Source organism: Perca flavescens, chromosome 16 (assembly GCF_004354835.1).
Source record: "Perca flavescens isolate YP-PL-M2 chromosome 16, PFLA_1.0, whole genome shotgun sequence".
Classification (NCBI taxonomy): Eukaryota; Metazoa; Chordata; class Actinopteri; order Perciformes; family Percidae; genus Perca; species Perca flavescens.
The window spans coordinates 27,723,208-27,744,496 of record NC_041346.1 but is presented as its reverse complement, the minus strand read 5'-3'; the positions used below and the strand labels follow the sequence as shown (position 1 = coordinate 27,744,496).

The 21,289-nt window shown below is 40.3% G+C and overlaps 1 protein-coding gene across 2 annotated transcripts; it reads right to left on the bottom strand.

Moving 5' to 3' along the window:
* Positions 1-368: 368 nt before the first annotated feature.
* On the bottom strand, positions 369-21,068 carry ptpn11a (protein tyrosine phosphatase non-receptor type 11a). 2 transcript variants are annotated; one of them, XM_028601106.1, is made up of 16 exons: positions 20,785-21,068; positions 19,402-19,524; positions 14,511-14,705; positions 13,222-13,414; positions 11,857-11,976; positions 11,646-11,759; positions 10,088-10,184; positions 9,874-9,971; positions 9,476-9,634; positions 8,992-9,123; positions 7,560-7,714; positions 7,385-7,452; positions 5,752-5,903; positions 5,546-5,664; positions 5,334-5,439; positions 369-1,506 (listed from the first exon to the last, which is right to left on the bottom strand). In XM_028601106.1, exons 1-15 carry the CDS (start codon positions 20,796-20,798, stop codon positions 5,370-5,372), a joined length of 1,809 nt encoding a protein of 602 aa, XP_028456907.1. In that variant the 5' UTR covers positions 20,799-21,068; the 3' UTR covers positions 369-1,506; positions 5,334-5,369. The 2 variants fall into 2 exon arrangements, with proteins under 2 accessions (XP_028456907.1, XP_028456908.1); XM_028601107.1 differs by having other exon boundaries at positions 9,892-9,971.
* Between the last annotated feature and the right edge of the window lie 221 nt (positions 21,069-21,289).

Genomic DNA, 21,289 nt, shown 5'->3' with positions numbered 1-21,289 from the left:
CTAGGCTAGCGGTTTTCACCTGTTAGCTGTCTATGTGCTAAGCTAAGCTAAACAGCTGCTGACTGTAGCTTCCTATTTAGCGTACAGACATCAGAGGAATTAACCTTCTACATGTTACTAGGATTAACTTTAACAGAAAGACAAGATAGAAAGAAAAGTGTATGCATGCGCGTGTGTGTGTGTTTGTGTGTACTACTGAATCCAGCGGACTGTCACAGGGCCAACAATCTATACTTTATAACCACAACGATGAGTATCTATAGTGCCAAAGCTGAGAGATCTGTGAATGCTTCTTTAAACAGTGACTGTTAAAATTAAGTACATGTGGTGCTCAACATAGGCAATGGTACACAAAAGGCATTTCTCTTAAAAAAAAAAAAGCAAGAATGAAAAAAAAAAAGTAATATGCACTTAAAAAAAAACGTTTTTTTGGCAGCCGTGCGTCTGTGGCAATGCCTGCAACAGAGATACTCGACAGACTCCCCTGAAATCTTATTATATGTCCTCACGCTGACGTTAACATAGAAATGCAGGCGTGGAGAAACTCCTCTTTAAAGCCCGCATTACATTAGTTATGAAATCCACCGGGTGAATCAAGGCTCGACTGTAACGGTTATGCTGCTAAATAAAAGTGCAGCAATAAGGGCTTTCGGCTTGAGCTCAGGAATGGTTAACTAACAGACACGGTGTATCCCAAATACAAAAAGCACATTTAACCCATGTGGACGACAACAGTTAATTCACACTCCGAACAGCCTGAAATAAAGTTTCTCTTCGAGGCAGTTCTGGCGCAAAAAGAAATAAAAAGGAATTCATTTTTAGAAATCAGTGGATTAAATATCAACAGTAAATATGGTATTACACTACAATGCCAATAGTTCTTCATTCAGAAACATTAATCTATATAACACAGTGAAAACGAGACAACTATCACTGGAAAATTTGCCCAGACTTTTGTCCACATATAAGGCCTCGTCTCCCAACGCGTCAAAAGGCTGAACGGGCCGAATAGAGACTTCTAATTGGCTGAGAAATGTGGATTAAACCTTTTGTGGTTTTGGCACAGGCCTTTTCAGGAAACTCCTCCCTTCCATCTCCAAACAAACAATCTACATAACCTTCCTTTGGTTATTAAACAAAAAACAAAAAGGTAAAACAGAAAAATAAAGATGAGCAAAGGTTAGCTAGGTTTTTCCCCCTCTGAGGAGAGTGCTCGCTGTTTGCAGCCCTTGTTGGGGTGAGATTTACGAAGGCTTAACCCAAAACTGTTGTTTAGTAGTAGGATTTAGCATGTTAGGCTTCTCAAAAGGCTCTTCGGATGATCATCACAGTGGTTTAGAATTCAACTAGAGGGCAAATGTTCATGTAAGATGAGCGAGAACAGGAGGACCCTGGCGTCAGGGTCTCTCTCACGTTTTTTTGTGTGTTTCCATTGTTCCATGTCATTACGGTCAAGTCTCAGGCGTCATGGTGTGGCTGGCGAAAAAACTGTCAGGTATCAAGATCCTGAAGGAGACAGAAAGAGAAAAACGGGGGTGGTCAATCACACGTTTGATCGCGGTAGCCATATTATATTGATTATTTGGTCAACGATACAATGATCTCTGATACATATGGTGATCACAAAGAAGAGGACTGCATTGGGATTGGGATCCCGCGGGTCCCAACATAAATATCGCCGGAGTGGGCTTTTTTTTTTTTACCAGGCTGCGGCTGAGAGCGGGCGATCCAAAAATAGACGGCGGATCCTGGGATTAAGGTGCGCTGCTCCTGATCAGGGCTGTAACCGACTGTTAGGTCACTAGGTTTCATCAGAAAATCAGCAACACACACGGAGCATCCTGTTAAACACCAGCCAAACGCGTTATTAATAGGGCTGGGCGATACGGAGACAATCAAATATCACGATATTTTTTACCAAATACCTCGATATCAATACCGCGACGATATTGTAGTGTTGACTATATTCACAAAATATTTACAAAAATGAGATTTTTGATAAATAATCATCAGTAATGTGGATATAATGACTAAGTGGGTAAAGGCAAATAATAGAACAGCAACAACAGTCTGATAAGTTCAGAAAATGACATAACTTCACTGTAATGCAGCCTTTAAACCAGTAAAAGACACTTATGCCATGTTACGATATCACAATATCCAAAATCTAAGACCATATCTAGTCTCACATCACAATATATCGATATAATAACGATATATTGCCCAGCTCTATTTATTAACACTCTTCTACTCCCTCTCTCGGACTTCTTTCCGGGGGCACTGTGCCCCGCCCCTTTCTCTTACGGCGACCTGAGGGATCCAATCAGCAGGGACTTTAACATGAAAACGGTTAGAGAGTGCGTTAAAAAAACGGGGAAATGAAAGGAAATAAAATAACCTGATCAAAACAAACCACAGCCAACAACACGTTCTAAAATAAGTGAAATGAATATAATGTCACTTTGCCCTTATATTGCACTAGAATAACTTATTATTACACTTGAATGCAATTATTGCACTACAATGTAATTTCGCTACTTATTACTGACAGATATGCATGTTTATTAATAATAAAAAGTAAAATAACTAGTTTCCCTGCGAGGAGGAGAGAAGACAAAATCAATGGTCAATCTATTGACCATCAGTCTAATGTTTGCCGTGCGGGGGCGGGACTCAACACGCACGCTGCGGCAGCGGGCAACAATGGTCAGAAATCCCAAAAAACTGTCCAGGTCTCTATCACAAAGTCTGCCACGAATCGATTCAGGGGCCTGCGATACATGGACCCATTTAACACAACCACTTACATTTATAAACATTTACAAAAAGCAACTCAAATATGATTAGTCAATTTAAATACTAAGCTCTTCCAGACATTTAAATAAAAAAACTTTCAAAATAAAGCTGCGTCTTAAAGCTCACGATCTGTCTGGATATTTTCACTTTGTATGATTAATAGGGCTGTCAAAATAACGCGTTAATTTTGATTAATTAATCTGAGAAAAAAATAACGCAGATTAATCCATTCCATATTGACGTTTGACCCGGAGCCGTTCTAGCCACCATTCGAGTGTAAAATGAAGGATGGAGACGAGAATGTGCTGCCTGGATCATTGATTGGAACATTTAGCTACTTGTTACTTCTTCCTGCCAACCCTGGCTACCGAAATCTGGTGCCCTGATATGTCTGCTCTTCTCTCTGATGCTCTGAGACGGACGATACAGGCAACACAAACACCGCTGCACGGGACGCTAGCTAGTTAACACTATACTCGACAGCAGCTAACGTTAGCCTACTGCTAGCTAGTAGCTGGATTAAACACTGTTAAAATGCTGACAGCTAACGCTAAACGGTGTAAAGTTTGACTGTGTTTTACTGTAGAAGATTCAACGCCGGTATGTAACAGTCTGCTAGCCTGACCAGCCAGCTGCCACTAGGGTGCGTCTAGATTTCTAGGCTAACAATCTGCAGCTGCCGTCGGAAAAACCACACAGACGGTGTGTTCAATGAAACTGGTAAACTACAGTCTCGTGGTGCATTTGAAGTTATTGTAAATGTCCTTTTCCCATCTGGTGGTTGTTTTTGTCGTTCAACAGCAATTTACTAGTGAAATAAGTTATTATTGTTATAGATTATTATGAAATAATAATTATGTTGGTTAATGTTGCTCGGGAAAGGGAAGTTTGGGGTCCCCTGCTGGAGCTGCTCCCCCCGCGACCCGACACCGGATAAGCGGACGAAGATGGATGGATGGATTATTATGAAATCATTTAATTTTGACCATATGGCCTTAGCAATAAACAAGCCCTTCTTTAATGTCACCGACTGTTGTTTAGTATCCTTCTTTTTTTACTTTCTTAAAAAGTATCGGTTCAGGCACCGTTAATTATGTATGCGATTCATTTCGATTAATTAATCACAGAGTATGTAATTAATTCGATAACATTTTTTAATCGATTGACAGCCCTAATGATTAATATTCGATGGTTGAGAATTTCAACGATAAATCAATCCAGATCGATGCATCGTTACACCGCTAAAAGAGAACATTTGGAAATGTGATATAGGAAGGAAGTGTTGAGTTTACATTGTTTTCTCGAGAAAACGCAGAATAATGAACATTACTACAACAACACAGTCACACCAGACTTGCCAATCTATTGCTTTGAGTTTACCTTTTAAGAGAAATACAGTTTTTGACATTGAGTTCATTCATTTAATCGCTTTCACTTTGCCATTTTATCCAGTTGGAGTTAAGCTGCATACTATAGTTTTTTTTTTTTTTTTTTTTTTTTTTTTTTATAGATTATTTTTGGGCATTCTTCGGCCTTTATTTACAGGACAGCTGAAGACATGAAAAGGGAGAGAGATGAGATGTTTTTTTTGTGAAAACACAAAATCTAACATAGAATCACCATGTGGGGCGGTGATGGTGCAGTGGATATGACCCATGCCTTTGGTGTGGGAGACCCGGGTTTGATTCCCACTGCGATACATCAACCAACCTGTCCCTGAGCAATTTTCACCGGCTGCGGAGTCAATAGGTTTCCATTAAAGTCAATGTGTGTATTTTCACTGACTGCAGAATGTGTGCGTTCCGACTCCGTCCCAGCTCCGGCGATACTCAGAGCTTCTATTTTTGCCACAATTCAGCACACAGCAGACAGTGCGGAACAGGAAGTCGAGCACAGAAGCGAAATAAAACAAGCGGTTAATTTTCTAAATAAAATACACCGTGCTCACAGCGGATCATATTTCCGGTCAGTCATGCATACCTGCAAACTAGTCGCTTTTTGACAAAAAAATCGCCGTTTTGAATGGGAAAATGTCATCCACTTGAATCGTGTAGATCCGAAGAGTTGGGGTGTCACCTTTTAAAATGTGTCACCTTTTTCAGCCCTTCTGAGTTTGCAGGTCATGGCCGCAGCCGTACCGCAACAAATCCGGACCTGGTGGGTACTGAAGGACGGCGAAGCACGGAGCCGACACGCAGTGCAGCCGTTGCGCAGTTGGTGGAATTTCGGGGTTAACCCCCCTAGTTACTTCAGAGGCATGTAACCTCTGAGATATATACCAAGTTTAAGTCGCTTCATATAAAAGCGTCAGCTAAATGACATGTAATGTAATGTAACCATATAGTTAAAAGTTATGGTGAACCAGTTAGCAAACAGGAATGATAGGAGTGTGGTAGATATAAACATTATGCTAAATTTAAACTCCCTAAATGCTTTTTATCAATGTCCAGCCTTTGTTTTTCCCCAGCCAGCTAAATTTTTCCTTGAGAATTTAGTCTCATATGGTTTTTCTGTATGAGCGGTTATATTTCATTTACCCGGAACTGAAAGAGAACTGGGGTCAAAGGTGAATCTCATCTGTAGCTCTTCTGCTGCTGCATCAGGCCCACGTTCTCATACACTCTGGAGCTGTCCTCCCTCATCCTGCCAACACATACACACACATACTTGCATGAGAAACTACCGGCGAGGCTTTCTTGACAAGTGGTTTTTAATGCAACATGAGTTACAACTGCAGCGATGTACTCACTCTGTGCAGGTGGGAGTAGGAATGGGAGTGCAAGGAGGCAGAGGGCTCTGCTCTCCTCCAGTCAGGTCAGACAAAGAGTACTTGATGTTGGTGTACTCGCGCCCTTTAATCTTACTTTTCTGCAGAGTGAAAAAAAAAAAGAAATGTTAAAAACGTGAGCAGGAAAAAAATAAAATGGAAAAAGTGAGGTGTTATCTGCTGCACACCTGTTCCTCCTCTATGCGTCTCTGCAACGTTTCTATGTAGTGCTGTACAGCCATGTAGATGAATCTGTACTGCGCCTCGGTCTGCACCATCCCAGAGCGCTGGGATCGGACCATCTGGATGGTCTTTGGCACATCGATGTCGCAGTCCACCCCTGCAGCATGGAAACAAGAGCTTACATTGAGAACATCTTAAGCATTGGTGACAAAAACAAACCTGGCATTACAAGTCTGTAACATACAGCGGCCTGACTGAGAGCCTGTGAAGAGTATATAACGCTTGTCTCGCTGGTCGTTCCTAAATGCGATTCATCCATGAGTTATGTCAACTTTACACAGACCGATCACTAGATTAGTCAAATTTAACAACTTTAATTTACACATTATTTTTTTAGCGTAGGACAGCGCGATGTTCCCGCCAGATGACTGACAACTTGTTCGGCTCATTCTAACGTTATCTGTAACCAGTGTCGGGTGGAGTTAGCAAGCTGACTTCGTGTCAAAGCGAGCTGACGGAGTATGTCCGGTTCAGCTGAAGCATGCGCAGACGCTCAACCCGATCATACCCCGGTTAAGGTGTATACTTGCGGGGATACCCCGGTTACTGAAGGAGTTCTCCCTTGAGGGATGGGTTAAATGCAGAGAATGAATTTCGCTACATGTACGTGTATGTGACAAATAAAGTACCTTACCTTACCTTATCTACCTCTGTTAACCGGGTTATGAGAACTCCGATTTTAACCGGTGTTTACATGGCGTTTGAGAAATCAGGGTAATGCCTTAATACGAATATAATCGTTGTTTTTTTTAACTGCATGTAAACGCACTGACAGATAACCTCCTGTTGTGTGCTACACGTGTGAAAGGGAAACTCAGGACTATGGGGGAGGGGCCCGATTCGTTGGACATTGTCCAGGCTCAAATGTGAAAACGGCAAGAGTAAACGGAAGTGTCCTAACCCTTGTGTTGTGTTGTGGACATTTGTGTCGCTTTTTCTATGCTATGGCCGCTTTTTAACCCTTTTTTTTAATTCATGGTCAATAAACCTTATTTAAATGACATTATACCTAATTTTTGAGTTTAAAAAAGCTGATATTATGAATTATTTTGACTAATAGTTGATATCAGAGGATGTTGAGTGAATCACAGACTGGTTTCAGGATTCTGTTTTGAAACCATTTAAAAAATGTTTTTCAAATGCTATGAAATTAAATAAATCAACCAAAATTCAGTGGATGTAATCATTAATTTTACCTGCGAAGAACATGGATGTATATGTTTGTCTGGGATCCATACAACGTACATGCATGTACCCATGTTATTTTGGGGCAATTTGGTTGTAAGAAACCCATATTTCTGATATTAAAAGACTTTGAAAACGGGTCAAATTTGACCCGAGGACATCACAAGGGTTAAATATCATCTAAATTTTATCAGGATACAAGAGACTTGATTTGACATGTGTACATTTGCAGGACTTAGGCCTGTAACAATTTTTTTTTTTTTTTTTTTTTTTTTTATTTTTATTTTTTTAAATTGGACTGAAAGAGACAATTATATAGTTAATCGCAATCATTTCTGAGACAATTAATTGTACGGTAAGATTAAGAATTGTTACAGCTCTAGCAGGACTCACCTTTTTCTCTGATCACATCTATCAGGATGTCAATCACTATAAATGTTCCTGTCCGCCCGATCCCTGCACTGAAAAACATGAGAGAACGTCTTTGGGTTAACAGGTTTCCTCCATACGCATTCATGGTGTGTGTTACCGAGGATTCTGGGCTCATTAGTTGAAGTGATGTGTGTACCTGCAGTGTACCGCTATAGGCCCAGCGTCCAGTATGCTCTCCTGCTTCAGGTTGACCTCCTCTAGGAAGTCGAGTACGCCGCCTGGGTCTGTGGGGACTCCGTGGTCCGGCCACGCTCTGAAGTGGTACTGCCAGACTGTACGTTCTGTGTTGCCCTAAAAAAAAAAAAAAAACATGCAAGTGGAGAGGTAATTTCAACAGACAAGATAGATTCAAAACAGTTTAGTTTATTATAATCAATCAGAGGTTTGAGACTGAAACGTTACGATATTTGTTGTTGTGATAAAAAAAACGTTGTCTCGCAATATCAGTACAAGAGTGCAGAATTACGTCGGTACTACTGAGGACCGCGGGTTCGACTCCGCCCCGCGGCCCTTTGCTGCATGTCATTCCCCCCCTCTCTCCTCTTTCATGTCTTCAGCTGTCCTGTCAAAATAAAGGCCTAAAAAAATAAATAATCCTACATTATATTTATTGTTATGTAGCTCTGTGACCTTTCCCCCCTCCCTCAAATTAATACTGTGAAATGTTTGTGGATAAATATTTGTCACATACAGTACAGGCCAAAAGTTTGGACACACCTTCTCATTCAATGCGTTTCCTTTTTATTTTCATGACTATTTACATTGTAGATTCTCACTGAAGGCATCAAAACTATGAATGAACACATATGGAATTATGTACTTAACAAAAAAGTGAGAAATAACTGAAAACGTGTCTTATATTTTAGATTCTTCAAAGTAGCCACCCTTTGCTTTTTTTATTAATAAGGGGAAAACATTCACTAATTAACCCTGACAAAGCACACCTGTGAAGGTAAAACCATTTCAGGTGACTAACTCATGAAGCTCATTGAGAGAACACCAAGGGTTTGCAGAGTTATCAAAAAAAGCAAAGGGTGGCTACTTTGAAGAATCTAAAATATAAGACATGTTTTCAGTTATTTCACACTTTTTTGTTAAGTACATAATTCCATATGTGTTCATTCATAGTTTTGATGCCTTCAGTGAGAATCTACAATGTAAATAGTCATGAAAATAAAGAAAATGCATTGAATGAGAAGGTGTGTCCAAACTTTTGGCCTGTACTGTATATGTATGTATTTTTTTGGGCTGTATTTCAATTTGTTGACTTTGTAGGCACACATAGAGTCCATCTTAGAGTGGATTCATTTAACAAGGTTTAAAGTCTGTTTTCAGTACTACACACATTTCCTAAAACAAGATATTTCGAGGAGCACATGCTGCATCAATGTTAGACTTGGACTGCTCCATAAGAATCGGTTCAGTGCTGCTGGTAAACAGCAGCACGATGACGCCCACTAGTGCCATCTAATGAAACGGCATCTAACGTCTTTCCCTCCCATTTAGGAATTAGGAAAAATCTACCTGAATACATTTCATTTGTTTCTAACGCACAAAACACAACTTACCTGTCCGACTTTGGACAGTTTGAGTTCTCTTAAGATGTAGTCGTGTGCAGACGTCTCTCTGACGTTGCGAACACGCATCGCGCCGTACTCCTTCAGAGCCGACATGTCCGGCCAGTACTTCACACATTTACTCTGTGGAGACACAATAACATTCGCTTTGACGTGTTTTCTCTGATGCTGCTGTCAAATGAGCAGTGGTGGAAGAAGTACTCACATCTGTAACCTAAGTAAAAGTAGCAATACCAAAGTGTAGAAATGCTATATTATATCAAAGGAAAAGATCGGAGTACTTCTTCCACCACTGGGGACTGACACAAAAACCTGATATTGATAAACTGTAGCTGCATTGGAAATATATTGATGCAATCATGTCATTGCTTAGCTAGTATTCAGGAATAACAACAGTACACCATACACAGTAGTGGTGGTTTTTAGAGTGGACTGACATTAAGTCACGGTTCAGTACGTAATCGGTTTTGCTCACCTTTCCTCGCTCCACCTCTTTGGTGGTCATGACGATGACTCGAGAGTTCACCTGAAACACCATCCTCCAGAAGTCACTGATGGTGGTCTGCAGACAGCCCTGAGTGGCGATGTAGCTCTTCTTCGCCTTTGTACTGTTACACTTCGGGTCCAGCTCCGGCTGCGCGCACGCACACACGCGCACACACACACGTGCACACACACACGCGCACACACACAACGAGACACACAGACAGCTGAATACTGAAAATGAACACAAATACAGCACATGCACTCCAAACACGAGCACAAACTGACTGAAACACAAGCAGGCCAAGGGCACAAGAAATGATGTGTGTATGTGTGTGTGTGTGTGTGTGTGTGTGTGTGTATATGTCCCTGAGAATGAAGTGAGTTTACCACGACAGCAGATGCTACCTCGATGAGATTGGCGTTGATGTAGTCAGAGCCCGGTTCATTTGGGTCCCTGTCATTCAGCACCACACGTGTGTGGTCGACTGGAAACAGAAACAAAGAAGGTTGTTTTTAAAAAAAAAAAAAAAAAAAAAAAAAAAAAACTTGGGTGAAAGTGAAAGGTTGTTATAGAATGAAAGAGCAGTCAGGGATTTCTCACAAGGCAGAATGTTCTTGTATCTGTTCTTGTTTTTGTTCTCTGCTCTCTGGCCTTCTTTGCGACTGTAGAGCAGCTTGCACTCTTGCTGCTGCAACGTCTGGATGGGAAAAAAAAAGAAGGGATTTTTAACAGCTGTATACTGCTGACCCTGTATTGATGCGAGAGGATTGCTGGCTTAGGTTAAACCCTTTGCAAAACATAGCACACTCTTTTATTATCTAGTTAGACAGTCAGTAATAACGAAAAAATAACAGAATATACTACTTTTAAGTATTTTTTCGGGGCTAAATTACCCAATTAAAAAGGGTATTGGATCGGTGCATAGACCTGCTTATACTGATATCAGCATTTTAGGTTGTATCAGGTATCGGAAAAATTCTACGGATAAGTTGCTAAATGGTTTGTGTATGCTGTCAATAGTCAATAGATGTTTTTTAGAAAGTCAGAATCGTCCAAGAAATTTGCAATCGGTGCATCTCGACAAAAAATGAGCACAAACTAGGGCAGCATGAAGCAACGACAGGGCTGCACAATAGGTCGTTCTTTTCTATCGTCATGGCAATATCAACTTGCGCAATATACACGTCGCAAAAGACTGCAACACGCGATAGACACTCAGATTTTTTTGTGTAAGTTGAAAGAAAATATCAGCAGAAAACTGCACATTAAAATGTAACTGTCATTCTTTTTTTAGTATTGCATTTTATATTCAGTTCAATGTTTAATTTATTCAATAAAAGAACATTGAAAATTATTTGTTTTGAAATCAGCAAGCAAATTGTTGCATTTCAGCAGAATATTGAAAGCAGTAGAACTGAGTATACTTTAAGCAATATATATATATATATATATATATATATATATATATATATATATATATATATATATATATATATATAAAATGTAATATTATATTGCGATTATACAACGGTTACCAACTAAATGCTTAAGTTAGCCAGTCAACTTAAGCTAAAGTTAGCATTATAGAGATTGTAGGGTTTCCCAAACTGAATAACTACCGCACATATAAACACCAAAGTGTGGTACTATCTTAATCTTGTTAGAACTAAGATATCTGCTGAAAAAAGTAAATTTTCCATCGACCGATATAGCTAGCTCCTTTACGTTCGCGTAAATTTTCAAGATAATGCCTTCGCCGGCACAGCTGATCCAAAACCTTTCCGATGAGATGAATCACTTTATACATACTAGTTGGAGAGCTTGTATAGTTGGAGAGTTTGTTCCACTGTGGTTCCTGAATTACGTTAACATTACATTAATACAAATGTTTTGAAACAGTTTTTTTTTTTTTATTTCAACTCCGTATGTTGACACAAAACTTGCAGAGTGATATTTTAAGTGATGCGCCAGGTGTGCTCAAATGGCTCTGGGCGTGCTGTCATTTGAGCACGTTCTTAATGCCCACTTCACCAATCAGATCTACTTGGTTTATAATATCCGTTTATTTATTAAGCATTATTGTTATTGCGATATTCAACAACTTTATCACATATTTTCCTAATATCGTGCAGCCCTACACAACAACAGAACCACTCACCTCAAATTCTTCCCAGAAGCCCTGTTTGACCTTGTCTGTGGCCTCCGCTAGTTTGCTCAGCTCCCTAACTCGACTTTCAATCTCTGCAGCGTTAATACGAGTAGTGTTCAGGGGCTGGGGAGGAGAGCAGGGGTCAGCGCCAGAAATTACAATCAGGGAAAAAGCGGCCTTAGCTTACAGTGAACACATCTGAAACAGACATTAGAGGTACCTGTTTGAGCTGAAGCACAGTGCCCAGAGTTTCCACCATGGGGTTCTTTTTGTAGTGCTCTACCAAGTCGGTGAGGGAGTCAAACTTCTCCCCTCCGCCCACGTCGTACTTCAGGTCATGCTAAAGAAGGAGCCACAGCCACATCAGTCAATCAATCCTACCTTATTTAAATAGTAAAATCACTATTAAACATGGTCTCAGTGCACTTTACAATTAAAAAAGGAACACAAAAATAACAGAGAACAACAAAACAATTGAACAGCATTAAAGGGGTGCTATGCAGTTTTGTCCTAGCCTCGTGAGACCTCCCTGATCTGGCGAGCTCCAGTTTTCTACTCCCAAATCAGTCTGGCATCTGGAGATAGAGAAAATTTGGAGCCGTTCGCCAAACGACCGACCAATCAGCGTTGGTTATGAGGCGGGTTTAGGTGTGACGCCACGAGAAGCGACTGTTCAGTCTGAACAACGTGGCAGCTTCCACGGATGAGATGAGCGTAGCTATCGCAGCAAGTTTTATCCGAATTAGAAAGTATTCCTTCATTGAAAGAAGAGCAAAAGATGTTTTTGCTCTTCTCCCGACTGTTTTCGGAGAAGAAGTTTTTTCCTGCTCACAGGCGCTAAAGGGGGAAGCGAGACGACCACCATTCAACTCGATAAAGTCGTATAACCATTCCAATGACTCCGAAGCTGTTCAGTTAAGGTAAATTAAGCATAGCTCCCCTTTAAAGCAGTAATAATAAACAATACAAAACCAGCAACATAAGAGAACAAGTGATAAAGTATGGTTTGTGCAGGAACCAGAAAGGATGGTGTGTTATGGGTGGCTATAATATAATGAGTACAGGTGGGTTTTCAATCTAAATTTAAAAGATCTCAACTGAGTGAGCTTCTTTAACAAGTAGTGGGAGGCCATCCCACAGAGGAGGAGCACGGTAGGAGAAGGCTCTATAACAAACACATTTTTTGTTTACTAGGGGGAATGACCAGGAGACCAGCATCAAGGGAGCGGAGAGTGTGTGAAGGTGTATATAAGTGTTGCTGTCACGGGCAACACCCTGACTTGTCATGTATATGCTCCCCAAGAAAACAAATCTTTAAATCATGGATTTAACCGGATATCTTTGTGCAATCGCTCATTAATAATCTAGTATGTATGACTGAGTAAGGCTCAACCTGCTTCAGCTGAGGCCCGGCATTCTTTATCAAGGAACATTTTAAACTTCATATCACAGAGGAGCTGAAAAACACGGACCTCCTTAGGCGTCTTTCAATTAATATTGCCCTTCTGCTTGTGTTGTAACACATTTTCTTTTGGTTAAATGTAGGAAGGCAGGACAACACGGAGGTGATGAGGAGTGTGTTTACCTGGCAGCGGATCATGACATGAGTGACTTTGGGTTTGCTGTCGCTGCTGTCCGTCTTGTCATCTCCCGTCCGGACAGACAGAACAAAATCCCCGGGGTGGCTCTGGCTCTCCCTCACCAGGAAGCTGCCGTTCTTCCCTTTCTCCGTCAGCAGTTTCTCGGCCTCCCGGCCCGACAAGTGACCGTGGAACCATCTGGCAGACAGACAGACAGACAGACAGACAGACAGACAGACAGACAGACAGACAGACACACACACACAAGGGTAAAACGTGTTTCCACTGGACTTTAACTCAACAAAAAAAACTCACAATCTTTAAACTTTTTCTTTTTTTTATAGGTTCAACTCAAGTCAAACTTATTTGTCCCCAGAAGGGAAGTTGGTTTTGCTTCTTTAAAGCTGTTTTACAGTAGCCACAGCTGAGTTCGCACGAACGCATGTGACGTCAAAAAGTTCTTCAAAGTTCTTTGTCAAAGAGCTCTTTTATGGTGAATGAAAGGCTTGATCCGACGAAGTAGGTCATCGAATCAAATCGAAGACACTGACGTCAATGCTGCTGCCAGTTCTGCCGTTGTTTACCTTTTTCTTCTTCTTCTAGTCCGTAGAAATAGCAAAGTCGGTAGCCTTTCCTCATTAGCGCCACCGCTCTTTAGGAGAAGACTGCAACTAGTGTCCAGACCACCACGCGCGAGTACAAACAGTTACGGCGCTCCCATGACGTCACATTTGCACGCGCCAGCTCGGGAACGGCGAGTGTACAGAACGTTTAACACTCTGGAGAAAAGAGCCATGTACAATTTCTTATCTTAAGTATGGAGAAGAGTAAATATGAAATCTGCATATCAATACCTCAGAGAATGTGCACTAAATGGAGCTGCTTTTAATGTCAAAATGTAGCTACAAAATTGTTTTGCTGTGAGTTGCATCCGCCGCTTCCTCACTGCTGCAACTAAATGTTGCCGAGGCAGACTCTTACTAATAGTATTATTAGTATTAATAGGTCTTTGTCTGTAAATTAACATAACGACAATATTATAAAAATGTTTTGTTTTCAGGCCCCAAACACAGCTAATCTTGAGGTAAAAATTGCAGCTAAAGACACGTTGAAGCTTTAACATCTAAATTTCAATGGCAACCCCTGTCTGCTTGACACAAACACCTTCTATTTTTATTATGCTTTGTTGCAATTCCTTCAAACTGACCATCACACAAATCTGTAATTAATAAATCAAACTCATAAAACAGCAAACATCCAAGCAAAAACTACAACATCCAGCGCCATCGCTCACCTCTCGGATGTGGGGTCCGCACAGTTGAGTGGGTACTTGAGCTCAATAACGTCTCCGTTTTTCTCTTTCAGTTGGCCGTGATGCTCCATGTAATACTGCACCAGCTCGGCCAGAGTGGCAAACTTCTCCCCGCCATAAAGGTCATAGTAGTCTCCTGTGTTCTGGATCTTAATGTGGGTGACCGCTCCATTTCGCCTGCAGAAAAAAAAACACGAAATGATCATTTAGAGAAAAGCTGCTGTAAGGGGGCAACAATATTATCGTCACCACCAGGGTCACAAACCTACGGCTGTGAAATCAATCGATTTTGATCGCGAAAAAAACAATGTCATCCAAAAATATTACTATTTTGCACATGACATTTTGCAAGTAAACTCTTATTTTGTCTTGTGTTCTGAATTTCTTTTCTTAGAAGAAGTTAAAACAGGAAAAGTATGAAGGGAAATTTCACAGTTCAAGGTGTTTTCACTGTTAATTTGTTTAACTGTTTCCCTCATTTTTTAACTTCAATAAATGCCACATCTTTCCAAAAGTCAATGAGTAATTGTGTTAAATAATCAGGACTTGGATATTGACCAAAATAATTGTGATTAGGATTAGACTCCATCAGGAAGCTAGATTATCAAGCCACTAACGTATCTTCTCATTGAGATCCTGGCCTGTGCTTGTAATTATCTGTGTTTGGGATGTTTCTGGGTGTCAGCCTTTAGAGCACTGGGTGTGTAGACCCCACACATGCACAAGCACCAAGAGGAAGCTACAAAAAATGACAGACAGCACCGGAAAAAATGCGAAATACAGCAAGGGCGAACCGACAAAGATATCTCATTCAGTGTGGAAGACTATAAATATATCAGTACTGCAGTCACAGTGACCTGATATTTTGACAGGAAATTACTAAAAACATCTCAGTTGGCTTGTTCAACATAAAACTGCATCTCGTAATGAAACGATTTGTTGATAGAGATTCTCTGCAACTACTTCATAATAGATTGTTAAATTTTTCAAGCACACATGCCAAACATTACAAAGCTCCTCAAATATGAGGATTTGCTTCTTTTCTTTTTCCAATGAGGAGAGTTTAAACTAAATACATTTGTCAGCCATTTTTCACATTACTTCATGACAGAATATCGAACGATTAATCAAGAAAATAATCCTTAGCCACGGCCCTAATTGCATCATTATGCTGCAGCCCTTCAGATGCAGAGTGCGTGTATTATGATTAAAGTGAACAAAGTTATAAATTGTTTAACACAGAGTCACAGGCACCACATGGCTGACATCTCTGTTATTTGCAGAAGATAAGCGACTAAAAATATATATTTTTTAAATATTCATAAGGCACTTAGATGCAATTTCATGAAAAGGAAACCCCAGGGTTTGTAAGACACAAACCAGATACAGACGGCATAAACTGTGTTGAGTCATTGTAGGTGATCACCAGTATCTCGGAAAAAAGAAAAAGGAGAACTTGTGGCAGGTCTGAAACGCAGCAGCATGTAAGCCTGAATGACTTCTGGTTAAGCCTGGCTGAATGAGCCCAAAAAGACACAAGAGACGTGTGCTGGTTTGAACTAGCAGTGACGAGTCTCCCTTCTGGAAAGGTCTGCCTTTCCATCGGAGGAGCGTAACTTTCATTTCCATATGAAGTAAATATGGCGAGATGAGACACTGTGCAACTAAAATGAGACTTGAGACAAAAATAGCAGTGGTTACATCAGCTAAACTGAGTTAATGATACGTCATCTTAAAAATGTATGACTCGACAGGCCCTGAGATCAAACCACAGACCTTCTTTGGATGAAGCTGGTTTCACACTTTCAGGGTTTTCCCTCGGTTTGTGGAAGATTTATGCACGTATTTGGTGAGAGTTTAGGGGGTCCTCCCTCAAGAAAATGTTACGTTTTTCAATAAACTGGATTGATGAGGACCATTCATGAGAACTATGGTTAACTGCTCCTCAGATCTCTGCAGGGTAAATCCAGACAGCTAGCTAGACTATCTGTCCAATCTGAGTTTTCTGTTGCACGACTAAAACTACTTCTGAATGTACATGTTCCACCAAAACAAGTTCCTTCCAGAGGATATTTTGCAGATCCACCGTGGCTCCGTCTGGCGTTTAGCACCGCCCAAGACGATTGCGATTGGTTTAAAGAAATGCCAATAAACCAGAGCACGTTGTTCTCCCATTCTGGAATGCTGTGTGGATTAGCCAGACCCTCCTCTGCAGCGCTGTGGAGGAAGGTCTGGCAAAGCAAGACTAATTGTAAAGTGTGTCTAATGCAGGAAAACCAAAACAACAATCTCAAATAGATATACAGTACTGTGTACAGATATACTGTAGTTTTAGGCAGGTATGAAAAAACGCTGTAAACTAAGAATGCTTTCAAAAATGGAAGTGTTAATAGTTTATTTTCATCAATTAAGAAAACACAGTGAATGAACAGAAGAGAAATCTAAAACAATTCAGTATTTGGTGTGACCACCCTTTGCCTTCAAGACCGCATCAATTCTTCTGGGTACACTTGCACACAGTTTTTGAAGGAACTCAGCTGGTAGGTTATTCCAAACATCTTGGAGAACTAACCACAGATCTTCTGCGGATGTAGGCTTCCTCAAATCCTTCAGTCTCTTCATGTTATCCCAGACAGACTCGATGATGCTGAGATCAGGGCTGTGGGGGCCATGCCATCACCTCCAGGACTTCTTGTTCTTCTTTACGCTGAAGATAGTTCTTAATGACCTCGGCTGTATGTTTGGGGTCATTGTCCTGCTGCAGAATAAATTTGGGGCCAATCATACGCCTCCCTGATGGTATTGCATGATGGATAAGTATCTGCCTGTATTTCTCAGCATTGAGGACACCATTAATCCTGACCAAATCTCCAACTCCATTTGCAGAAATGCAGCCCGAACTTGCAAGGGACCTCCACCATGCTTCACTGTAGCCTGCAGACACTCATTATTGTACCGCTCTCCAGCCCTTTGGCGAACAACCTGCATTATGCTCCAGCTAAATATTTCAAATTTTGACTCATCAGTCCAGAGCACCTGCTGCCATTTTTCTGCACCCCAGTTCCTATGTTTTCGTGCACAGTTGAGTCGCTTGGCCTTGTTTCTATGTTGCAGGTATGGCTTTTTGACTGCTACTCTTCCATGAAGACCACTTCTGGCCAGACTTTTCCAGACAGTAGATGGGTGTACCTGGGTCCCACTGGTTTCTGCCGGTTCTGAGCTGATGAGTGCCATCATCTGGACATCTTCCGATTTTGAAGGGAAATAAGCTTGATGCGTTTTTATAGACCCTCAACGTTGCCCGTTTCTTTGTGCTTTTTAAAAAGAGCTTGAACAGCACATCTTGAAACACCAGTCTGCTTTGAAATATTTGTCTGGGTGAGACCTTGCTGATGCAGTATAACTACGTATATACCATAATTGGTTGATCATACACATGACTACAATCCTACAAAATCCCTGACTTTTTGCAACCTATAAGAACTGATGCTGGTTTGAAGGCAAAGGGTAGTAACACCAAATATTGATTTGATTTTAGATTTTTCTTTTGTTCGCTCACTTCGCATTTTGTAAATTGATAAAAATAATCATTATTTATATTTTTGAAAGCATTCTTAGTTCACAGCATGTTTTCACACCTGCCTAAGACTTTTGCACAGTACTGTATTCTCAGCCGAGCTGAAGGGAAGTGCAGAGTTGGTGATAACTCGCTGTGGGTTTGGCACTACCAGTCGCCCCTTTCAAATTATACATAGTAATTTGATCCTTTGTTATTATAAAAATATGTATTAGCGCAACATTAAGTAAGATAGCGATAAGACTGGTCTCCTAAAAGCAAATAAGATATAATTTAACATGAGGTCATAACGTTGCTTACACCAACACTTTCCTATCTTTCCCTACGGATGCTTTTTGTCTTGTTGCTGGCTGTTAGTGCACAATCACTGTTGCTTAAAGTATAGTAATAGTAGCAGTAGAATAGTAATAAATGAGATGGATTAGAAATTCATTTCGTCTGGTCCTCAGCTCATCAGAACAACATCAGCCAGTTTGCTGAAATACTAACAAACATTATGGATCTAAAACAAATAATTTTGTCCAGAGTTAGTGCCTGTTTTATCACTCTTTTGTTTACATTTGCATCACAAACCAGTCTGCAGATTTTCATTCTGGATCCCTGCTGAAACCTCCAAATTCTGTTTGTGTCTGCTTTTAAAAGGCTTGGTTTAAAAAATACTATTGAATAAACTCTAAACCGTGGTACAACAAAAACCATGAAATAACAGCCTCGTTTATTCAAAGCCTTTCTACGTGTACACAAGCAGAGGCAACAAGAATACTTAAAAAATAAGAAAACCCAACATTAAAACACGAGGCTAACACGAATATCTGTGGTGGTGAGCTTTCATTTTAACTGGCCCCACGCACTAGAAAGTTTACTGAAATTGTTGACATACACAGTGCCATGTTGTATCCCGTAATGTATCCTAGGCCTTTTACAATTATTACAGAATTGTCTAAACGCAATATTTTTTACATAATCGCCGTTTCGTTGTTTAACCGCAATTAATTGCTAACATTAGCTACAAAAAATTTAAAAAAACATTTTCATTTAAGAAAAGAAATACAATGTTTTATGATAATAAAGAGGCAACATTTATTTCAAAGGCTGTGTATTTGTGTTACTACATTATCTGGGTCATATGACCGTGATATAACCAAAAGGTGTAATCTGTGATTCATTCAAAACTATTTGTTTGAAAAAGCAAAACAATTATGTTGTTAATCGCAATTATTTCTGTGACAATTGAATGTGGATTTGTTACGGCTCTAGTGTATGCTGCATGGTACGCTCATGAATGCCATCACTTACCGTACTGAGAGGGTGAAGTCTCCTGGATTACTCTTACTGGGTCTGGCTAAAAAGCTCCCGTCCACTCCACGAGTCAGCAGGAGGTTTTCAGCCTCCACTCCTGTGATGTTGGGGTGAAACCACCTGAAAGAGGAGTACAGCAACGATCAGCCTCAGTGTGGAGAGCAAGTCTGTGTCCACAATCTGTTCTGTATTCACTCTCTTTCTTAAAATGTTGACTAAGAAAGCATCGTGTGTGGCATGTACACTACTTTTTCCTCAAAAAAATAAACAATTCATAGATGCAAAAACTGAAGTTGCACTATAACTACACGTTTCAAATGTTTAATGTTCCAGGAGGGAAATTTGTCTTGTAGGTAAAACCCAAAACACACAGAGACTGTATCATACCCCCCCTCCTTCCCCCCAACAAGACTGTCCGTAGTTTGGGTTAATTTCTGTGCTTCAGCCAAGCTGACACTCAGCCAGTCTTTGTTCATAACGGTCCTTACACTGCATGTTGTCTCCCTCTTTGTGAATACAGTACCCTTTAGTGTTTAGTGGAGAAAATCAAATTTCAGGATATTTTTGACCAAATACCTCGATATCGATACAGCAACGATATTGTAGCGTTGACTTTCACAAAATATTTACACAATGATATTTTTGATAAATAATCATCAGTAATGCGGATCTAATGACTAAGTGGGTAAAGGCAAATAATACAACAGTCTGGTAAGTTCAGAAAAGTACATCACGTTACTGTAATGCAGCCTTTAAAACCAGGAAAAGACAACACGCATGCCATATTACGATATCCAAAATCTAAGACGATGTATAGACTCATATCACGATATCGATATAATATTGATATATTGCCCAGCTCTAGTCTTCAGTACTTGTTTTAAATCTGTATTTTTCTCTTTTTATGTTCTTCAATGTGCACCAAAACACAAAAGTACAAAAGTGTTAGCATCTAAATATATTTAGTAAAAGTACTCATTATGCTAAAAGGGTTCATTTCAAAATTTTGGTCCTGAGGCTATTTTGATGTCCTTCACTTAAAATAAGTGTTTATTGTGATTTATTTGCCTAATATTGTCATTATGCCCCTCCATATTGTAGTTCTACTACTGTACTTTCTACTGTGTGTATATATGACAGATAGTAACAGTGTTTACTAACCTAAACATCCTCTGACTGGGCTCTAACGTTTAGTTGCCGGTGTATGCTAAATGAAGCGCTCTTTAGCTAACTAGCTATTCAGTTTTTCTCCAGAAACGTCGACACACTGAGCTTGTTTACGCACACACACACAAACATCCAAACAGCTGAGTTTAGTTCAAAGTTAGCTCGCTTAGCTTAACACAATCAGCAGACACTGTTTTCCAGACTTAACGTTACCTCCGAGATGTCATTTTCGTCGTTCCTCACTTCCTCGCTGGCAGTTAGCAGTAGCTACAATTAGCTGGCTAACGTTTCGGACCGTTTCCGCTTCAATCACAGAATAAAGTGCTTCATCGGTTCACACCCGGTCAAAGCGGGCACCGAAATATAGGCATCGAAACAAAAATTGTATGCGTTACAAAAAAAAAAAGTCTCTAGGCCTGGGCCCCGGAGACTTCACAGCAAATCGATTATTGGACGTCACAAAACATGCGACAAAACAGAGTGTGCGCGGATTATGCTACATTCATGGGGCGCCTGAATAACCGGAAAAGTGACTTCCAAATGGGAAGATTCACGCAAAAGTCGGTGAAAGAGAGGTTTATCGAAACAAAAATCGTCTCAATTGCCGTCTTATTTTTTTAAGGTCTCCTATAGTTACCATATCAATGTAGTTATTGATGAAAATGTCAAAACATTTATTTGGAAGAATGCCTTTCCAACTCGGGAGAGGGAACATCCG

What these genes read in the sequence shown, in the direction of transcription:
- ptpn11a (XM_028601106.1), bottom strand. An exon ending in GCTTCTGGGAAGAATTTGAG is followed by an intron (nt 10,185 to 11,645) that starts GTGAGTGGTTCT and finishes TTTCCCATCCAG; the next exon opens with ACGTTGCAGCAGCAAGAGTG. An exon ending in CCTACTCCCACCTGCACAGA is followed by an intron (nt 5,440 to 5,545) that starts GTGAGTACATCG and finishes ATGTGTTGGCAG; the next exon opens with GATGAGGGAGGACAGCTCCA.